The 19,981-nt window shown below is 38.2% G+C and overlaps 1 protein-coding gene across 1 annotated transcript in view; it reads right to left on the bottom strand.

Annotated features, from left to right (window-relative positions):
* Positions 1-17,351, bottom strand: part of G2E3 (G2/M-phase specific E3 ubiquitin protein ligase) — a 67,086-nt gene extending 49,735 nt beyond the window's left edge. Inside the window, 1 exon segment of the mRNA XM_082618919.1 lies at positions 17,217-17,351. Within this exon segment, the coding sequence (XP_082475045.1) occupies positions 17,217-17,287 (71 nt within the window). The 5' untranslated portion in view covers positions 17,288-17,351.
* Between the last annotated feature and the right edge of the window lie 2,630 nt (positions 17,352-19,981).

The following is a 19,981-nucleotide window of genomic DNA, read 5'->3' as shown; positions in this document are numbered from 1 at the left end:
ATGGAACAAAAATAAAGAGCCTAGAAACAGACCCAGACTTTTCCAGTCACTTGATTTTTAACAAAGGTACCAAAGCAATTCAGTGAGAAAAAGAAAAGTCTTTTCAACAAATGATGCTGGAAAAAATGGATCTCCACATGGAAAACAAATGAACCCTGAGATTTGCACTTTACACTATAAATAAAAATTAATTTCAAGTGGATCATAGACCTTACTGTAAAAGCTAAAACTATAAAAGTTTTTAAAGAAAAAGTAATGCATTATACTTCATCAAAACTAAAAGCTTCCACACATCAAAAGGTACCATTAAGAAAGTGAATTATGTATGCCACACACTAGGAGAAAATATTTGTAAAAGATGTGTCTGACAAAGACTTATACCCAGAATACATAAAGAACTCCTACAATAATATAAAGCAAACATTTAAAGAAATGGGCAAAAGACATGAACAGACACTTCATGAAGGAAGATATACAAATGGCCAATAAACAAATGAAAAGATGCTCAACATCACTAGTAATTAGGATGATCAAAATTAAAACCACTATGAAAGACTATTTTATACCTGTAATAATGGCTAAGATTAAAAAGACTATCAACACCAAACATTGGACAGGATATGAAGCAACTGGGGAACTCTCATAAACTGTTGATGCGAATAATCAACAATAATCAAAATGGAATAATCATTTTGAAAAGTTTTAGTAGTTTCATAGAAGTTAAACATATATGCCCATGAACCTAGCCTTTGATGTAGGAATTTCACACCCAGGTATACATCCAAGAAAAATAAAAAAATATATAGACAAAAAACTTTATACAAAAAAGTTCATAGTAGCCTCCTTCATGATACTCCAAAACTGGAAGCCTAGAAGTCCATCAACAGGAAAATGGATAAACAAATTGAAGTATATTAATAAAATGCAATACTACTTAGCAATGAAAAGGTAACAAGTGCTGCAAGATGCAACAAAACAGATGAATCTTATAAATATTATGCTAAGTGAAAGAAACTGTACACTATTCTTATCCACATCATTCCATTCATATGAAGTTCTAGGATAGGCAAAACTAATCTATCATGAAAAATATTAGAACAGTGCTTGTCTCTCAAGTGGGAAGATGACTGCAAGGGACTTAAGTAAACTTTCTGAAATATCCTACTTTTGCTAAGAGGATCTAAGTAAGCAACTTTGATAGAGAGAAGAAATCTCGGTTTCCAACGGAGGTACAGAACTACAGATAAGAGCTTTCTGAACACAACATTCCTCCTCTTACTTTTGTAGTTTTCAAGAAAACACCCTAGGCCCACTTCATAGCTCAGATCTGATGTTGACTCTTTTACACGCAGCCTTGGCTTCGCTTTGACCCCATTAAAACACTACTTCATTTAAATTTCACGTCAATGCCACCCTTCTCCAACATGTTATAAGAAATCTATTTTACCCTTTGCTTGGTGCGAAGCCTTGTGGTTCCTCGGGTCTGTGACCTCTCTCATTGCAATGAGTCAACAAACTTAACTTTATCAGACTACAGATTTATCCCCGGTGGTTTTAGGCTGACTAGGCTAGGAGAGGTGAAAGAATAAGGCAAATGTCACAAAACATAAATAATCGGTGAACCTGTTTAAAGGGTATATAGGAGTTTCTTTCACTATTCGTATATTCTAAGTTTAAGATTATATCAGATTAGGGACTTCCCTGGTGGCACAGTGGTTGGGAGTCCCCCTGCCAGTGCAGGGGACTCGGGTTCAGGCCCTGGTCCGGGAGGATCCCATGTGCCATGGAGCGGCTGGGCCCATGTGCCACAGCTGCTCAGCCTGCGCTCTGGAGCCCGTGAGCCACAGCTGCTGGGCCTGCGTGCTGCAACTGCTGAAGCCTGAGCACCTGGAGCCTGTGCTCCGCAGTGGAGGAGGCCACCACAGTGAGAAGCCCACGCACCGCAACAAAAACCCAACTCAGCCAAAAATATAAATAAATTAATTAATTAAAAAAAAAAGATTACATCAAATTAAAAGTTACCCCTGAGGGCCTCCCTGGTAGTGTAGTGGTTAGGAGTCCGCCTGCCAATTCAGGAGACATGGGTTCAAGCCCTGGTCTGGGAAGATCCCACATACCCTGGAGCAACTAAACCCATGCACCACAACTACTGAGTCTGCGCTCTAGAGCCCGAGAGCCACAACTACTGAGCCCGCTCACCTAGAGCCCAAGCTCCGCAACAAGAGAAGCCACCGCAATGAGAAGCCCGCACACCACAATGAAGAGTAGCCCCCGCTCTCCACAACTAGAGAAAGCCCGCACACAGCAACAAAGACCCATAGCAGCCAAAAATAAATAAATTAAATTAATTAATTAAAAGAAAAAAAAAGTTATCCCCGAATCAGATAATGTTCTAAAGATATTACAAAATTCATATTTTTGACTGGTTCACATCAGCTTTCTTACTAATCCACAGCATCTGAAATAAAACTTTTGTTGCTAAATCCTGGTAATGAATTTCTTTATTTCAATCAACAGTCTCCAAAACAAAACTTCAGAAAAAAAAAATCACATATTTTTAGTTGGATTTTATCATTTGTTTTCTTTCCAGTACATGAATTTTAAGACTTCCTAAGTGGAAGGAGGAAAACAATGCTAGGTAAGTATATATCTCAATAACAGCCCAAGTCTTAACAACAGTCTTGGTCTTAGAAATAATATCAAAGCATTCCCCTCTTCCTTGAGAAATCATTAACAATTTAATGAAGAGCTCCAGGAAGCCACTATCAAGTATTCTGAGTCTCTAGCACTGCTTACCTCCACTTGGCCAGTGACACTCAGTTTGATACTCCTCCCCCTTCAAAAGGTGGAGCCTGATTTCCTTCTCCTTGACTGTGGCTGTGCTTAGTAACTTCCACCAAAAAGCCTGGCAGAAATGACAAAGTGTAACTAGGTCATAAAAGGCATTATAACTTCCTCCTTGCTCTCTGTCATGGATCACCTGCATTGGTGGAAGCTGGCTGCCACATCGTAAAGGCTTTCTTTTAAGGTGCTCCTTGGAGAGGTCTACTTGGCAAAGAACTGAGGCATTTACCCATGTCACACAAGTGAGCTGTTTTAGAATTAAATTGTCCAGCCCCACTCGGGCCTTCATAAGACTGAAGCCTGGCTGACAGCTTGAGAGCAACTTCATGGGAGACCCTAAGGCAGAACCACACAGCTAAGCTGCTCCCGAATTTCTGACCCACAGAAACTGTCAGATAATAAATGTCTGTTGTTTTAAGGCACCAAGTTTTGAAGTGATTTGTTACACAGCAATAGATAACTAACACAATAAAGTAAGCCAAACTCCCTCTCATTCTATCTGGGTGGCTGTTCTAACAGTTTTTTTGGTGGGATTCTTAGGATTTTGAATAAATAAGATCATGTCATCTGAAAACAGACATTTTTACTTCCTCTTTTCCGACATGGATGCCTTTTTCTTGCCTGATTGCCCTGGCTAGGACTTCCAGTACTATACTGAATAGGAGTGTAGAGAGTGGGTACCCTATATTGTTCCTGATCTTATAGGAAAAGTTTTCAACCTTTTACCATTGAGTATGATGTTAGCTGTGGGTTTGTCATGTACGGCCCTTACAATGTTGAGGTACATCCCTTCTATACCCAATTTGTTGAGAATTTTTATCGTGAAGGGATGTTAAATTTTGTTAAATGTTTTTCCTGCACCTTTTGAGATGATTTTGATTTTTGTTTCTCCTTCCATTAGTGTGCACACAGGGATAAATCCTGGTTGATCATGATGTATGATCCTTCTAATGTGCTGCTGAATTTAGTTTGCTAGTGTTTTGCTGAGAATTTCTGCATCTATACTCATCAGGGGTATTGGCCTATAGTTTTCTTTTCTTGTAGTGTCTTTAGCTTGCTTTGGTATCAGGGTAATGTTGGCCTCAAAAAATGAGCTTGGGAGTTGAACATACACTTCAGAAAAGAAACAGGACATGGCCAACAAGCAAATGAAAGAAGGAACACTGAAAAATTCTCAAAAATGTGGGGATTAAACAACACAATCTTAAACCAGCAAAAGAGGGAAGAAGAAACCACAGGGAAATTAGAAAATACTTAGAGTACAATGAAATCGAGAACATAACATACTAAAAATCTACAGTATACAGCAAAAAGTGATCAGAGGGAAATTTATATCTGTCATGCAGACACTGAAAAAGAAGATCCCAAATCAATAACTTAACTTTATACCTCAAGGAGCTAGAAAAAGAAGAGCAAACTAAAACCAAACCTAGTAGAAGGAAGGAATTCATAAAGATTAGAGTGGAGATAAATGTAAAGAAAAGAAAAACAAGAGAGTAAAATCAAAGTTGGTTCCTTAAAAAGATAAACTAAATTGACAAACCTTTAGCTAGACTAGTCATTTGACAAAATCCAACACTCTTTCATAATAAAAAATACTCATCAATCTAGGAATAGAAGGCAACTTCCTCAGCGTGATAAAGAGCATCTTTGAAAAACCCAGCTAACATCAAACTCAATGGTGAAAAACTGAAAACCTTCCACATAAGATCCAGAGCAAAACAATGATGTTCACTCTCACTATATCTATTCAACATTGTACTTGAAGTTCTAGCCAGAACAATTAGGCAAGAAAAGAAATAAAAGGCATCCAAACTGAAAGCAAGAAGTAGCTCTTCTTGCAGAAGCCATGATCTTATATGCAGGAAATCCTAATGAATTCATAAAACACTGTGAGTTAATAAACAAATTCAGCAAAGTGGCAGGATGCAAGGTCAACACACAAAAAATCAGACAAATATATACACGATAGCAAAGAACAATCCATAAAGAAAATTAAGAAATACATTTCATTTACAATACCATCATAAAGAATGAACTACTTAGGAATAGATGTAACAAAGAGGTGCAAGAATTTGTAAACTGAAAGCCATTAAATATTGCAAAAAGAAATTAAAGAACCCAAATAAATGGAAAGAACTCTGTTCATCGTTGAAAGACTTAATATTGTTAAGATGGCCATACTCCCCAATCTACAGATTCAATGTAATCCTTATCAAAATCCAATGGCCATTTTTGTAGAAATGGAAAACCTGATTCTAAAGTTCATAAGAAATTACAAGTGACCTTGAATAGTCAAAACAATGCAAAAAGAAAAAGTTGAATGAATCATACTTCCCAATTTGAAAACTTACTACAAAACTACAGTAATTTTAAAAAGGTGGGATGGGGGCCTCCCTGGTGGCGCAGTGGTTGGGAGTCCGCCTGCCGATGCAGGGGATACGGGTTCGTGCCCCGGTCTGGGAGGATCCCGTATGCCGCGGAGCGGCTGGGCCCGTGAGCCATGGCCGCTGGGCCTGCGCGTCCGGAGCCTGTGCTCCGCAGCGGGAGAGGCCACAGCAGTGAGAGGCCCGCGTACGGAAAAAAAAAAAAAAAAAGGTGGGATGGGACTGGCATAAGGAAAAACATAGAGAAAAAGTTAAGAGTCAAGAAATAAACGCATACATATACGATCAATTAATTTTCAACAAGGATGTCCAAACCATTCAATGGAGAAAGAATAGTCTCCTCGACAAACGGTGCTGTGACAACTGGGCAGCCTCATTAAAGTTGGACCTCTACCTCACACTAGATACAAAAATTAACTCAATATGGATCCAAGATTTAGTATGTAAGAGTCAAAACTATAAAAATCTTAAAAGAAAACATAGCATTATGTAAATCTTCATGACCTTGGATTTGGCAATGGTTCCTTATGTATGACACCAAAATCATAGCAGCAAATAAATAAATAAATAAATAAACTGGACTACGTAATCAAGACAGTGAAAACACAATCCCCAAAATGGAAAGAAATATTTGAAAATCATATACTTGATAAGGATCTAATATCCAGAATATGTAAGAAACTACTAGAACTCAACAACAAAAAGACAAATAACAGAACTTAAAAATAGGGAAAGGATCTGAACAGACATTTCTCCAAAGAAAATATTTAAATGGTCAACAAGCACATGAAAAAATGCTCAACATCATTACTCCTTAGGGATATGCAAATGAAAACAACAATGAGAATACCACTTGATGCCTGCTAAGGTGATGATAATTTTTTTTTTAAAAAGGAAAATAAGCACTGCAAAGGATATGGAGAAATTGGAACCCTCATACATTGCTAATGGGAATGTAAAATGGTACAGCTACTATGGACCAACAGTTTGGCAGTTGCTCAACACATCAGAGAGTTGCCACATCACCCAACAATCACACTAGGTACAGGTATTCCCCACTTGTCGAAAGTTCCCTTTATGCCACTTCACTTTTACAAAAGACCTATATTAATACCTGTTTTTGCTAATCAAAGAAATCAAAAAAAAGATTTTCACCTTTATAAAAAAAGATAATTACTTCTTCACTCTATGCCATTTCAGCCTACAAAAGGTTCCACAGGAATGTTCTACTTTCAGATGGCTGGGGAAACCTGTACTTACTGAAAAGATTTGAAAACAGGTATTCAAACAAAAACTTGTACAAAGGTGTTCATAACAGCACTATTCACAACAGCTAAAAAACAGAAACAACTCATCTGTCTGTCAACTGATTAACAGGTATACAAAATGTGGTATATCCATACAATAGAATATTATTCCACCATTAAAAAATATGTAGTACTGATTTATGAGACAACATGGATGAACCTCAAAAACATACTAAGTAAAAGAAGCCAGAAACAAAAGGTCAGATATTGTATAATCCCACTTATATGAAATATCTAGAATAGGTAAATCCATAGAGACATAAAGCAGATTTGTAGTTTCTAGGGATGGCGAAATAGGAAATGCGAAGTGACTGCCTAATGGGTATGAGTTTTCCTTTCGGGGTGATGAAAATGTTTTGGAACTAGACAGAGGTGATGGTTGCACAACACTGTGAATGTACTAAATGGCACTGAATTATATACTTCAAAATGGTTAATTTTATGAATGTGAATTACAATAAAAAAGTTAAATGGACACCTACCATATGATGCACCCAAGAGATATAAAGGCATATGTTCACTGTACACAAATGTCCATAGCTGCTTTACCTGTAATAGCCAAAAACTATAAACAACCTAAATGCCCATCAACAGACAACTGATAAAAGAAACTGTGGAATATTCATATAATGAAATACAATTACTAAAACTCACTGAACTATACTCTTAAAATGGGTTAATTTTATTCTATACTATTATATTACCAGACAGATGTTTAAAAGTTAACAACCACCATTAAAAAATAAAGATATTTATTTAAATTAAAAGGAAAATCACCAGGTAAGAAGCTTGTAAGTCACCCCTCCATCCTAACAGCAAGAGCTGAAAAGACTGAAAAACCAACAACACTTCTTGGATCTGTAAGAAGGGAGGACACAGCAAGCCACTGCCTCCAAGACTGGAGAGAAAGGTGAATACAGGGAGTCACAGCTCACCTGAGCAGAGTTACCAGCTGAAACTGCTATAGGATCCAGCACTGCAGTGGGAAAACCTGAACTATAATTGATTAATTGATTGCTGGAGGCTCAGTGTGGACAACTTTGAGAGTTAAAAACTCAAGGGGCATCCAATCATGGGGTCTCTCACAATACTGTGAGATTTATCACCAGGAACTCAAGGAGGGTCCACAGTAAATATTAGAGAAAAATCCCCTTGTGATTTTGGCAAGGGGAGGGGAAAAGGTGCCATTTTGAAATACACCAAAGCACTCTGTTCTTCTTAATAAGGCCTGCCCTCAAGAGAAACTAGTTAACCAGAGGCTAAGCTGCTGGGGTATTATCAGAGCCTAAATGACCCAGGGAAAGGAAACACCCAACTCCAGCATAATGTAGCTATCCCACATAAGAGGGGAGAAAAAAGCTGAGATACTTGTGAACTTCAAAGTCCAGAGGCATAGGCTCACAAAAAGACTGAAACTTAAATCACAGGACTATAAAACACTTCCCCTTCTTCCACACCTTACCACCATGGTACTAATGGCTTATTTACAACAATTGCTTTTACTCAGTACCTCATGTCTGGCTATCAAGAAAAAACTTACAAGACATATCAAAGAGCAAAAAGCACAATTTGAAAAGGCAGAGCAAACATCAGAACCAAACATGGCAGGGATGTTGGATTTATCAGAACAGGAATTTGAAATTATGATTAATATGCTAAGGGCACTAATGGATAAAGTAGACAATACACAAGACCAGACAGGCAATGTAAGCAGAGAAATGGAAATTCTAAGAAAGAATCAGAAAGAAATGCTAGAGATCAAAAATACTAATGGAAATGAAGAATTGTTTGATAGGATTACTAGTAGATGGGACAAGGCTGAGGAGAGACCTCTGAGCTTAAAGATAACTCGACAGAAACTTTGAAAACTAAAAAGCAAAGAGGACAAAAACTGAAAAAAAACAACAGAATATCCAAGGACTGTAAGACAACTACAGACAGTGTAACAAAAATGTTCTAGGAATACCAGAAGAGAGAAAGGAACAGGAGAAATATCTGAAACAATAACAAATTAATGTCAGACACCAAACCACAGATCCAGAAAGTTCCAGAAAACCAAGCAGGATAACTGCCAAAAAACTACACCTAGTTCTATCATTTCAAACTACAGAAAATCAATGGTAAAGAAAAAAATCCTGAAAAAAGCTACAGGGGGGAAAAAATCTTACCTATAGAGGAACAAAGGCAGGAATTATATCCAACTTCTCAGAAACAATGCAAGCAAAAAGAGAGTGGAGTGAAATATTTAAAGCATTGGGGGATGGGAGGGAGGAGAAAAACCAACCTAGAATTCTGTATCCTGTGAAATTACCTTTCAGAAATGTAAGAGAAATAAAAACTTCCTCAAACAAAAACTGATGGAATATTTTGCCAGTAGACCTGCCTTGTGAGAAATGTTAAAAGTTCTTGAGAGAGAAAGAAAATGATATAGATCAGAAATTCAGATCTACATAAAGTATCAGGCAAAGAATAAGTAAAGGTAAAATAAACTGTTTTGTTTTTCTTATTCTTAATAATGAGTTAACAGTCTATTCAAAATAACAACAGCACCAATGTATTTGATTATGTATTAGTTGTGTACTGCAAACTCTAGGGCAACCACTAAAAAAAGTTAAAAGAGTATAACTGATATCTTAAGAAAGGAGAGAAAATCATATAAAATGCTCAGTTAAAATCACAAAAAGCAGGGACTTCCCTGGTTGTCCAGTGGTAAAGAATCCGCCTTCAAATGCAGGGGACGCAGGTTTGATGCCTTGTCGGGGAACTAAGATTCCACATGCCGTGGGGCAACTAAGCCCATGCACACCACAACTACTGAGCATGCACACCTCAACTAGAGAGCCCACGTGCCGCAACCTACAGAACCCACATGCTCTGGAGCCCGTGCACCACAACTAGAGAGAGAAAACCCACAGGCCACAACTAGAGAGAAGCCTACACACTGCAACGAAGAGCCCATGTGCCACAACAACAAAAAAAGATCTTGCATGCTGCAACGAAGATCCCACATGCCACAACAAAGAGCCAACACAGCCAAAATAAATAAATAAATAAATAAAATAAAAATGAAAAGACAGATCCTGTTTAAAAAAAAAATCACGAAAGACAGAAAAAGAGTAGAGACAAATACAGGAACAAAGAACAAGGGTAACAAATAGAAAACAGTAACAAATATGGTACCTATTAATCTAACTATATCAATAATCACTTTGAACGTCAATGGTCTAAATGCACCAATTAAAAGACAGATTTAAAGATGAAGACCTACTAGAGAATGGACTTGAGGATGCAGGGAGGGGGAACAGTAATCTGGGACAAAGTGAGAGAGTGGCATGGACATACATACACTACCAAATGTAAAACCAATAGCTAGTGGGAAGCAGCCGTATAGCACAGGGAGATCAGCTCGGTGCTTTGTGACCACCTAGAGGGGTGGGATAGGGAGGGTGGGAGGGAGGGAGACACAAGAGGGAAGAGATATGGGGATATATGTATATATATAACTGATTCACTGTTATAAAGCAGAAACTAACACACCATTGTAAAGCAATTATACTCCAATAAAGATGTTAAAAAAAAAAAAGATTTGTCAGAGTGGATCAAAAAATAAGACCTAACTATATGTTGTCTCAAGATGTCCACTTTATACATAGATTAAAAGTAAACAGATGGAGAAAATATACCATGCTAACATTAATCAAAAGAAAGCAGGAATAGCTATAATAATTACAGAAACAGCAGACTTTAAAGTAAGGAAATTTATCAGGAATAAAGAAGGACATTACATAATGATAAAGGGGTCAATTTCCCAAGGTATAAAATACTTAACATGTATGTACCTAACAACAGAATGTTAAAATATATGAGGCAAAACCTAATAGAACTGCAGAGAAGCAGATGAATACACAACCATAGTTGGAGCCCTCAACATCCCCTCTATCAGAAATGGATAGATCCAGCATAAAGAAAATCAGTAAGGACACTGCTGAACTCAACATCATCAATCAACTAGATATAATGGCCTACTTCATCCAACAACAGAATACATTCTTCTCAAGCTTACATGGAACATTCACCATGAGAGACCACATTCTAGGCCATAAGACAGACCTTAACAAATTTAAAAGAATAGAAATCATACATTGTCTGCCTCCAGACCACAACAAAATTAAAGTAGAAATCAATAACAGAAGGATTACTGGAAAATCCCAAAATACATGGAGATTAAATAACACAAGGGTCAAAGAAATCTTAAGAGAAAACACAAAATATCTTGAACTAAATGAAGATGAAAATACACTTATCAAAATTTTGGGGGAGTCCTGTGGAAGTAATGCTTAGAGGCAAATTTATAGCATTAAATGCATATATTAGAAAGAAGATATAAAATCAATCAGCTAAGTTTCTACCTTAGGAAACTAGAAAAAGAAGAGCAAATTAAGAAGAAAAGTAAAAAGAATTAGAGCAGAAATCAATGAAAATGAAAATAAGAAATCAATAGAGAAAAATCAACAAGACCAAACGCTGGTTCTATAGAAAGATCAGTAAACCTCCAGCCAGGCTAAGAAAAAATGAGGACACAACTTCTGAACATCAGAAACAAAAAAATGATATCACTCGCTTACATGTGGAATCTAAAAAAATGGTACAAGTGAACCTATTTACAAAACAGAAATAGAATCAGAAATAGAAACAGAAACAGAAATAGAACGTAGAAAACAAACATATGGTTACCAAGGGGGAAGGGGGGAAGGGATAAATTGGGAGATTGGGATTAACATATACCCACTTCTACATATAAAATAGATAACTAATAAGAACCTACTGTATAGCACAGGGAACTCTACTCAGTACTCTGTAATGATCTACATGGGAATAGAATCTAAAAAAGAGTGGATATATGTGTATGTATAACATCCACTTTGCTGTACAGCAGAAACTAACACAACATTGTAAATCAACTATACTCCAAAAGAAATTAATTGGAAAAAAGTGATATCACTACAGATCCTATGGATATTAAAAGTATAATAAAGGAGGGAATTCCCTGGCGGTCCAGTAGTTAGGACTCCGTGCTTCCACTGCAGGGGGCACGGGTTCCATCCCTGGTTGGGGAACTAAGATCCCACAAACCGTGCGGCATGGCCAAAAAAAACAACAACAAAAAGTACAATAAAGGAATACTGTGAACAACTCCATGCCCACAAATTTGATAATCTAGATAAAATGGACCAATTCCTTGAACGACTCATTTTTTGCCAAAATTCACACAATGAAAATAAACAATCTGAATATATCTGCATCAAAGAAACTGAATCAATAATTAATAATCTTTCAAAACAGAGAGCACTAGGCCCAGATGGGTTCACTGGAAAATTCTATCAAACATTTAAGGAAGAAATTACACCAATTCTCTACGATCTCTTTAGAAGATAGAAGGAGAGGGATACTTCCTAACTCATTCCATTAGGCCAGCATTCCCCTAATACCAAAACCAGACAAAAACATCACAAGAAAAAAAAAACAAAAACCACAGATCATATCTCTCAGGACCATAGATGCCACAATAAAATATTAGCAAATCAAATTCAACAATGTATAAAAAGAATTATATACCACGGCCAAGCAGGATTTACCTCAGTTACACAATCAGGCACCTTGGTGTTTACCCAAAGGCGGTAAAAACTTATGTTCACATCAAAACCTGCACACAGATGTTTACAGCATCTTTATTCATAATTGCCAAAACCTGGAAGCACCTAAGATGTCCTTCAGTAGATGAACAGATAAACAAACTATGGTACACCCAGACAATGAAATATTATTCAGTGCAAAGAAAAAAAAAAGCTATCCCATGAAAAGACATGGAGGAAACCTAAATGCATATTACTAAGTTAAAGAAGCCAATCTGAAAAGGCTACATACTGTCTGATTCCACCTATATGATATTCTGGAAGAGGCAAAACTATGGAGACAGTAAAAAGATCAGTGGTTACAAAGGGCAAAGGAGGGATGAGTAGGTGAAACACGTACGATTTTTAGAACAGTGAAAATACTGTGTATGATACCATAATAATAGATACATGTCATCATTCATTTGTCCAAACCCATAGAATGTAAAACACCCAGAGTGATGTTGATAATGGGAGAGGTTATGCATGTGTGGGGGTGGGGTACACGGGAAATCTCTACCATCTTCCCCTCAATTTTGCTGTGAACCTAAAACTGCTCCTTTAAAAATATACTCCTTCTTATCAGCAAAGCAGAAATGGAGATAAAGATGTAGAGGACAAACATATGGACACCAAGGGGGGAAAGAAAGGGGGTAGGATGAATTGGGACATCGGGATTGAGATAAATACACTATTGATACTATGTATAAAATAGATAACTAATGAGAACCCACTGTACAGCTCAGGGAACTCTACTCAATGCTCTGTGGAGACCTAAATGGGAAGGAACTCCAAAAAAGAGGAGATGTAAGTATACATATAGCTGATTCACTTTGCTGTATGGCAGAAACTAGCACAACATTATAAAGCAACTATACTCCAATAAATATTAATCAAAAAAAAAGTTGAAAACCCTAATTAGTTAATACAGTAATGAATAAACTTTTTTGCTTCATGTAAAATGTGTTTATAAAAAATATTCAAAAGTTATGTTTTGTCTTAAAAATAAAAATATAGTCTTAAAAAAAGGGAAAGCAATAAAGTTATAAGTTTATATTGACTTACTTTATAGCTAGTCCTCCAGAAATAGGTTTTCCCTCCCTCCCTCTCTATATATTGGCTCCCTATGCCCACTATTCATGTTTCTTCATCATTCCATTGTCATCTCAGCACATAAAGACCTTTCCAGCTTGGTTACCAATAGTTTCTTGGTATCCCAATTCCAAATTCAAGAAGAAACAATGTGAATGGTTTAGCCTGCATCAGATATTCAGCTCTGATTCAAATACATGGTGCTACTTTGGCTGGAGAAGGTATGTGGGATGAGAGCATATTAGGATCATATGCTCCTTAGTCCAAACCCTTATCCACTGCCCACTGGTCCTTAGAATGATGTGCCTACAATGTTGGCAGGATTTTAAAGAAAAGGTTGTGGGCAAGGAGGTCAGGTAACGGTCTTAACTGTTCAAACTGAAAAGGAAAGGCAAACTTTTCTGGTTTTAATTTCCCAATATTTCCTTAATTTAGAATTGAGTTAATGTTGGGACTTCCCTGACAGTCCAGTGGTTAAGACTCCATACTTCCACTGCAGGGGGTGCGGGTTCGACCCCTGGTCAGGGAACTAAGATCCCGCATGCTGTGTGGTGTGGCCAAAAAAAAAAAAAACAAAACATATATATATATATATATATATATATATAGAGAGAGAGAGAGAGAGAGAGAGAGAGAGAGAGAGAGAGAGAATTGAATTACTGTAGAAGTGAACATTCATGGACAAATGAGGCTAATTCTGTTATAAAGTTAATTCTTAAATTACACTTAACATATATCATTCTTATAATAAAAAAAAAATCCTGCACAGGAAATTAAATGCAAAAAACCCCCAAAAACAAACAGACAAAAAAAAAAGCTTTTTTTTAAAGTTACTAAATCTTTCAGTGCTTCAGTTTCTTCACCTTAATATAGGAATAATAATAAAATGGCTGTAAAGGTGAAGTGAGAAATATGTATAAAGCATTTGGAGTCCTGTGAATATTAGCAAATACTGCTCTAAATTTTTTCCCACATGACATGTCTTCTGAGCCTACAATTTCAATACTTATTTTTCCATAGTTGTGAAATTTACAAACTGTATGCTATCACTAAAATCCCTCTACTAACCTATACAGAATTATATTGTCATCTTTTAATTTTTAACTTTTTCAGCTTAATAAGATAAAATGTGTTAAAACTGTTGCACTCCCTGAACACACAGTTTCAGACTGTAAGGATACTTACCGTTCTGCACCTAGAATTGCAGATACAGAGACAAAGAAGATGGGAGCTCTCAGTCTAGTGCTATTTTGTTTACAACTAAACTGCACTGAGGAAGAAGCACTCTACTGGGGGAAGTCTAGGAAAGTATGTGAAACCCACTGGATAAAATTTTAAGGAGAAATAAAAAAGGTCAATGGCTAAGTATGCATAAACGTGATAGAGAATAGATTTGGAGAATTGTGGTAGTATGACAGAACATCACAGGTTGAAAAAAATGGTGGAATATTATGAAGATGATTTTTTTTTTTTTTTTTTTTTTTTTTTTGCAGTACGCGGGCCTCTCACTGTTGTGGCCTCTCCCGTTGCGGAGCACAGGCTCTGGACGCGCAGGCTCAGCGGCCATGGCTCAGGGGCCTAGCCGCTCCGCGGCATGTGGGATCTTCCCGGACCAGGGCACGAACCCATGTCCCCTGCATCGGCAGGTGGACTCTCAACCACTGCGCCACCAGGGAAACCCCCATGAAGATGATTCTTAAAAACAGAGATTGGAACCAGATTGAGAAGGGCTTTGTAAAAAAAAAAAAAAAAAAAGAAAGATAAAGCTAAGAAATTTGAAATATATATGGTAGACAATGGGAAGCCATCAGATTTTTATAGAGCAATATTTGGAAGGAGAGATTGCAGACAGAGGCAGGAAGCATTACAATCAATCAATCAGTAAGAGTTATAAATTTTCCAACTAAATCTAGTTTTTGACCCTAGTTGAAACATTTTACTAGTTGTGTGAGAACAAATTACAGAACCCCTCTTAGCCTCAGTTTTCTTATGTGAAAATTCCAGTACATATCTCAGTGTTATTTGTGAAGATTAATGAGATAATGTATGTAAATACTGCACAATGCTTAGTTACTCAATATAATAGGAGATATATGTATCATTTACTATGTGCCACACACTATTCTAAGATTTTAATACGTACTGATTCATTTGATTCTCCCAACAGCCCTACAAGACAGGAATTGTTATTATCTCCACTATAGTTGAGGGAATCAGAAGCACTGAAAGGTTAAGCAGCTTCCTTAGGGTCAGGCAACTACCAAGTCGTGGAGATGAAATTCAAATGCAAGCAACCTGGGTCCAGTTTCATGCCCTTAAACAAGATATTACAATGCCTCTCTAGGAAAGATCAAGTCAGTGTTTTAAAAATTCTGGTCAAGTTTTCTAACCTTCAAGTTAAATTTACAGAACCCCATCCTCCAGACCTATGGGATCAGAATATCTGAGATCGGAAATACAGGAATCCGCACTTGACAAACCCTTCAAGGTAATGTGTACACAATAAAAGTTGAAAGTCACTGATTTAGGTAGATAGAGCAAAAATCCAAAGAAAAGAGTCCAGGTAAGGAAAAGGAATAGATTAAAATGTAGAGACTAACTTTTTTGGGAAATTACCATTTGCTGGTAGCTTATATGAAATAAACAGAACCTTAAGGTTTGAATAAGCAAACCTTAACAAAGTATAGCTTATATCTTTGCTGCAGTCCTACACAAAATGTTTAAATTTTAACGATAACTACTAAATATTTAAATTTATTTTTCCTGGCTAATAACGAAACAAAAGTTCATTACCAGGGATGGGAGAGTAGGAGTAGCCAGCATGGATGAAGGAACGTTTATTCTGAATATTATTAAGTCCTACTTTTTAAAAGAAATTTATACATTTATATGGTAAGATACCCTGGTGTTAAAATCTTAAAAGAAGCATAAAATATCCGATCCTATAAAGCAACAAAATTACTCTGACTGTTTTCAATAAGGCAAGATATAAAATTTCTACACACTTAAATAAATGCTCACTTATAGTTTACATGTAGGGTACACATTTAAATTATTCCAGAAAGCATGACTTTGTTAGAAGGTTAGAGTTTGATATCTGAGGTAGTTAGTCATTAAAAATAAATAAAACAAAAAACCGAAACAGAGAAAACCCGATGCTGGAAACATTAGAGTACTTTCAAAATGACTCCCCAGTAACCCAGTTGGACAATGAATGAAGCGGGTGAAAAGGCAGGTCTGTGGAACTAAACCTCATCCCTATTGTTAGCAAACTAAGATCCCTGTTAATCACCGCTGTTACAACATAGCCAGTTTAAATGAGCAAGAGTCTCGGATTTTTGCGTTACCTGAAAAATGTCAACCGTGAAAGAAAAATATCCGGGTTTTGAACACAAAGGATACTCAGATTTCAGTTTAAATCCCCACCAGGCATTTCAAAGACTGTCAATTCCCTGCGGTCCAGAGTAATAAAGACTACTCCTTTTAGGAGGAACTCGGATCCCCACAGAGCATCTCTTCATTCTAAACCTGCCCCCAACCTTCCATCTTTAATAAAGAAAGATTCTTTTGCTTACGGTAAAGCTTTCGCAATAACTACTGTTGAAGCTTCAGCGTTCGAAACGAATTAGCGGAAATACTGAACTGCGATTACCAGAAAGTCAGAGATTAAACAAGGTTTAATCTCGGGGGCGGTCTGTCTTCTGAATCCTCAGTACTCTATAGAGTTGGCGTGTGTGCGCCAACCGTCTGCCCCGACTTCCCAAAGTCCCCAGGTCCGGCCCCACCACCCGACACCCCCAAAGGCACTCCGAGGCCCCCGCTATACTGTCCCGCCTCCCGACCCCCTGTGCCATCCGACAGTTCCGCTTCTCCCCCTGGAATACTCAGTTCCTTCCCGTCCGCCAACCACTCACCGAGGCGCGCTGGGCAGAAGTTCCAGAGCGGCCGTGTCACTTTTCCCTTCTCGCGCTGTGCCACACGCCATCCGGGAGCTGCCCCATCCAACGGCCCACACAATTCAAATTCGTCCACTTCCGCCTGCAACCCGGAAGGAGGGCTCAGCTCCGCCCCCTGAAAGGCGGGGCCCGCGGCAACGCGGGAGTTGGGGAAGGGCGAGGCGACCCCCCCGGTTTTATTCCGCGGGGTACCCTCTCTGCTCGGTCCTTTTCCGTTCAATTTCTTTTGTCTCTCTCCCTACTTAGGTCCAGAGAGAAGTGCGGGAGCGGGGTTGGTGTTGCTGCCGGGTGGCTCGTGAGAGGATCCTCTTGTTTCTGAAATGGATCGAGACATGTTGAATTTTCTTCACTTCCAGGAAAGGAGAGAATAAAAGCACTAACCGAGCCCGGACGTTTTTACCCCTCCGCCGTCGCCTAAACACGAGCTACAGCCGGAAGGAAGAAACGAACTCTCCGCTTAGTACGGGGTTTCTTTGGATCTCCTGAGACCTGTCGCGGCACAGTCAGGACTTTTAACCTCTTTCCCTCCCCTGTTTGAGGGAGACAAAAAGCCAAGTGCACCAATCACCTTATTCCAGCAACAGGTTGAAAATGGAGTGGTCGGAAAAGTTCCTGGTCCCAAATAACATTTTTGAGGATAAGTGTTAGAAAGCGACAAATTTTTCCCCCCTCTGACAGACCACTTTACAAGATTACTATGTGGTTGTCCTATGAGATTCTTGGGACAACAGTGTCATTTTCCTTTGCCAAGGACCACACAATGTATCCTTGATCCGAAAAGTCTACAGAAAGGAAAGGAAGGACAACATGGTGTTAAGCAAAAACAAACAAAACTCTCTAACTCTAATCTTGACGTTACCACCAGATCATCCTCACATCTAAGAGCACTGATTGACCTAAACTGATCAGTTCAAACCAAGCCATAACAGAACATCTTCAGACTCTATCAAACTGAAATTTGAAAGATTCACTAGATTTCTGGGAATTTATTTTATAGATAATCTGACATAAGGGTGTGTAAAGCTATTAAGTGATGTACTGTTTTTAACAGTGGAAAGTAGAAAATAACCTACGTGTTTACCAATAAGGAAATGATTAAATACTGTAAGTTATGATAATTTAGTAGCTGATATACTGACACTGTGCAGGCACTAAAAATAATGATGTAGATAGTAGGTACTCAACTGAAAATCAGCTTCAGAGAGACTATATATATATATATATATATATATATATATATATATATAGCATCCTTTTAAAGTATGTGTATGTGTATGGCATACAAAATTTGGATACATAAACTGTAAAATGTTACCTGTGGGAGTCAGATTGGTGAATGGGGATGGGAAGAAACTTTTGCTTTATAACCAGCTGAATTTTTTAAATAAGCATGTTTTACTCTTGCAATTTTAATTGCTTTTAAAAGAAGATTGCTAGAAATTGAGTATATTGTAGATGAAGAATCGGGTTTAATAAATGTGGAAATGTATTATGTTTGAATAATCTGTGTCCATTCATTCAATTCATTCAGCAGTTATATAGTAATGGTTTGACCACACATTTTGTCATTCATGATATGCTGTATTATTTAATGTCCCACATTTTTAATACTGCCCCATTAAATATACTGCTGTTTCAAGTTCCTTGAAGGCAGAAACTATGTCATATATTTTCCTATATTTTTCATAATTCTTGGCACCTTACCACCATTAAGTTCCATCCTTCACAGGAATTAAGTTCTCAAGTTAATCTGCAAGCAAAAGTTAAATGTGGGCTCCCTGGTGGCGCAGTGGTTGAGAGTCTGCCTGCCGATGCAGGGGACACGGGTTCGTGCCCTGGTTCGGGAAGATCCCACACGCCGCGGAGCAGCTGGGCCCGTGAGCCGTGGCCGCTGAGCCTGCGCGTCCAGAGCCTGTGCTCCGCAACGGGAGAGGCCACACCAGTGAGAGGCCCGCATACCGCACACACACACAAAAAGTTAAATGTACTCAGGGAATTCCCTGGTGGTCCAGTAGGTAAGACTGGGCGCTTTTACTGCCATGGCCAGGGTTCAATCCCTGGTCGGGGAACTAACATCCTGCAAGCTGCACAGTGCAGCCAAAAAAAAAAGTTAAATGTACTCAAATTGCCCTTGAAAAACTCCCCAAACAATCATAAAAATATGTATAGTATATATAGGTAGAATAGATAGATACATGATTTTTTTTTAATTTTTATTTATTTTATTTTTGGCTGTGTTGGGTCTTTGTTGCTGCGCACAGGCTTTCCTTTGGTTGCGGCAAGCGGGGGCTACTCCTCGTTGTGGTGCGCGGGCTTCTCATGCGGTGGCTTCTCTTGTTGCGGAGCACGGGCTCTAGGCGCACTGGCTTCAGTAGTTGTGGCACATGGGCTCACTAGTTGTGGCTCGGGGGCTCTAGAGCACAGGCTCAGTAGTTGTGGCACAGGGGCTTCGTTGCTCCACGGCATGTGGGATCTTCCCGGCCCAGGGCTCGAACCCATGTCTCCTGCCTTGGCAAGCTGATTCTTAACCACTGCGCCACCAGGGAAGCCCTAGATATATGATTTTTAAAATATGATTATACAAGCAGGTTTTGTTTTGTTTTTTTTAATGTTTGTCCTCTGAGTTTTTTTTTTAGTCAGTCCTTCTTTTAGGACCCTTAATGAATTCTTCAGTTTCTTCCACCAAAATGTTGACAAAGTTATCATCACCCAGCAGCCCTGCC

This window comes from Mesoplodon mirus (assembly GCF_964341445.2).
Source record: "Mesoplodon mirus genome assembly, chromosome: 4".
NCBI lineage: Eukaryota > Metazoa > Chordata > Mammalia > Artiodactyla > Ziphiidae > Mesoplodon > Mesoplodon mirus.
The sequence above is the reverse complement of the archived record's forward strand: the minus strand, read 5'-3'. Positions and strand labels throughout refer to the sequence as shown.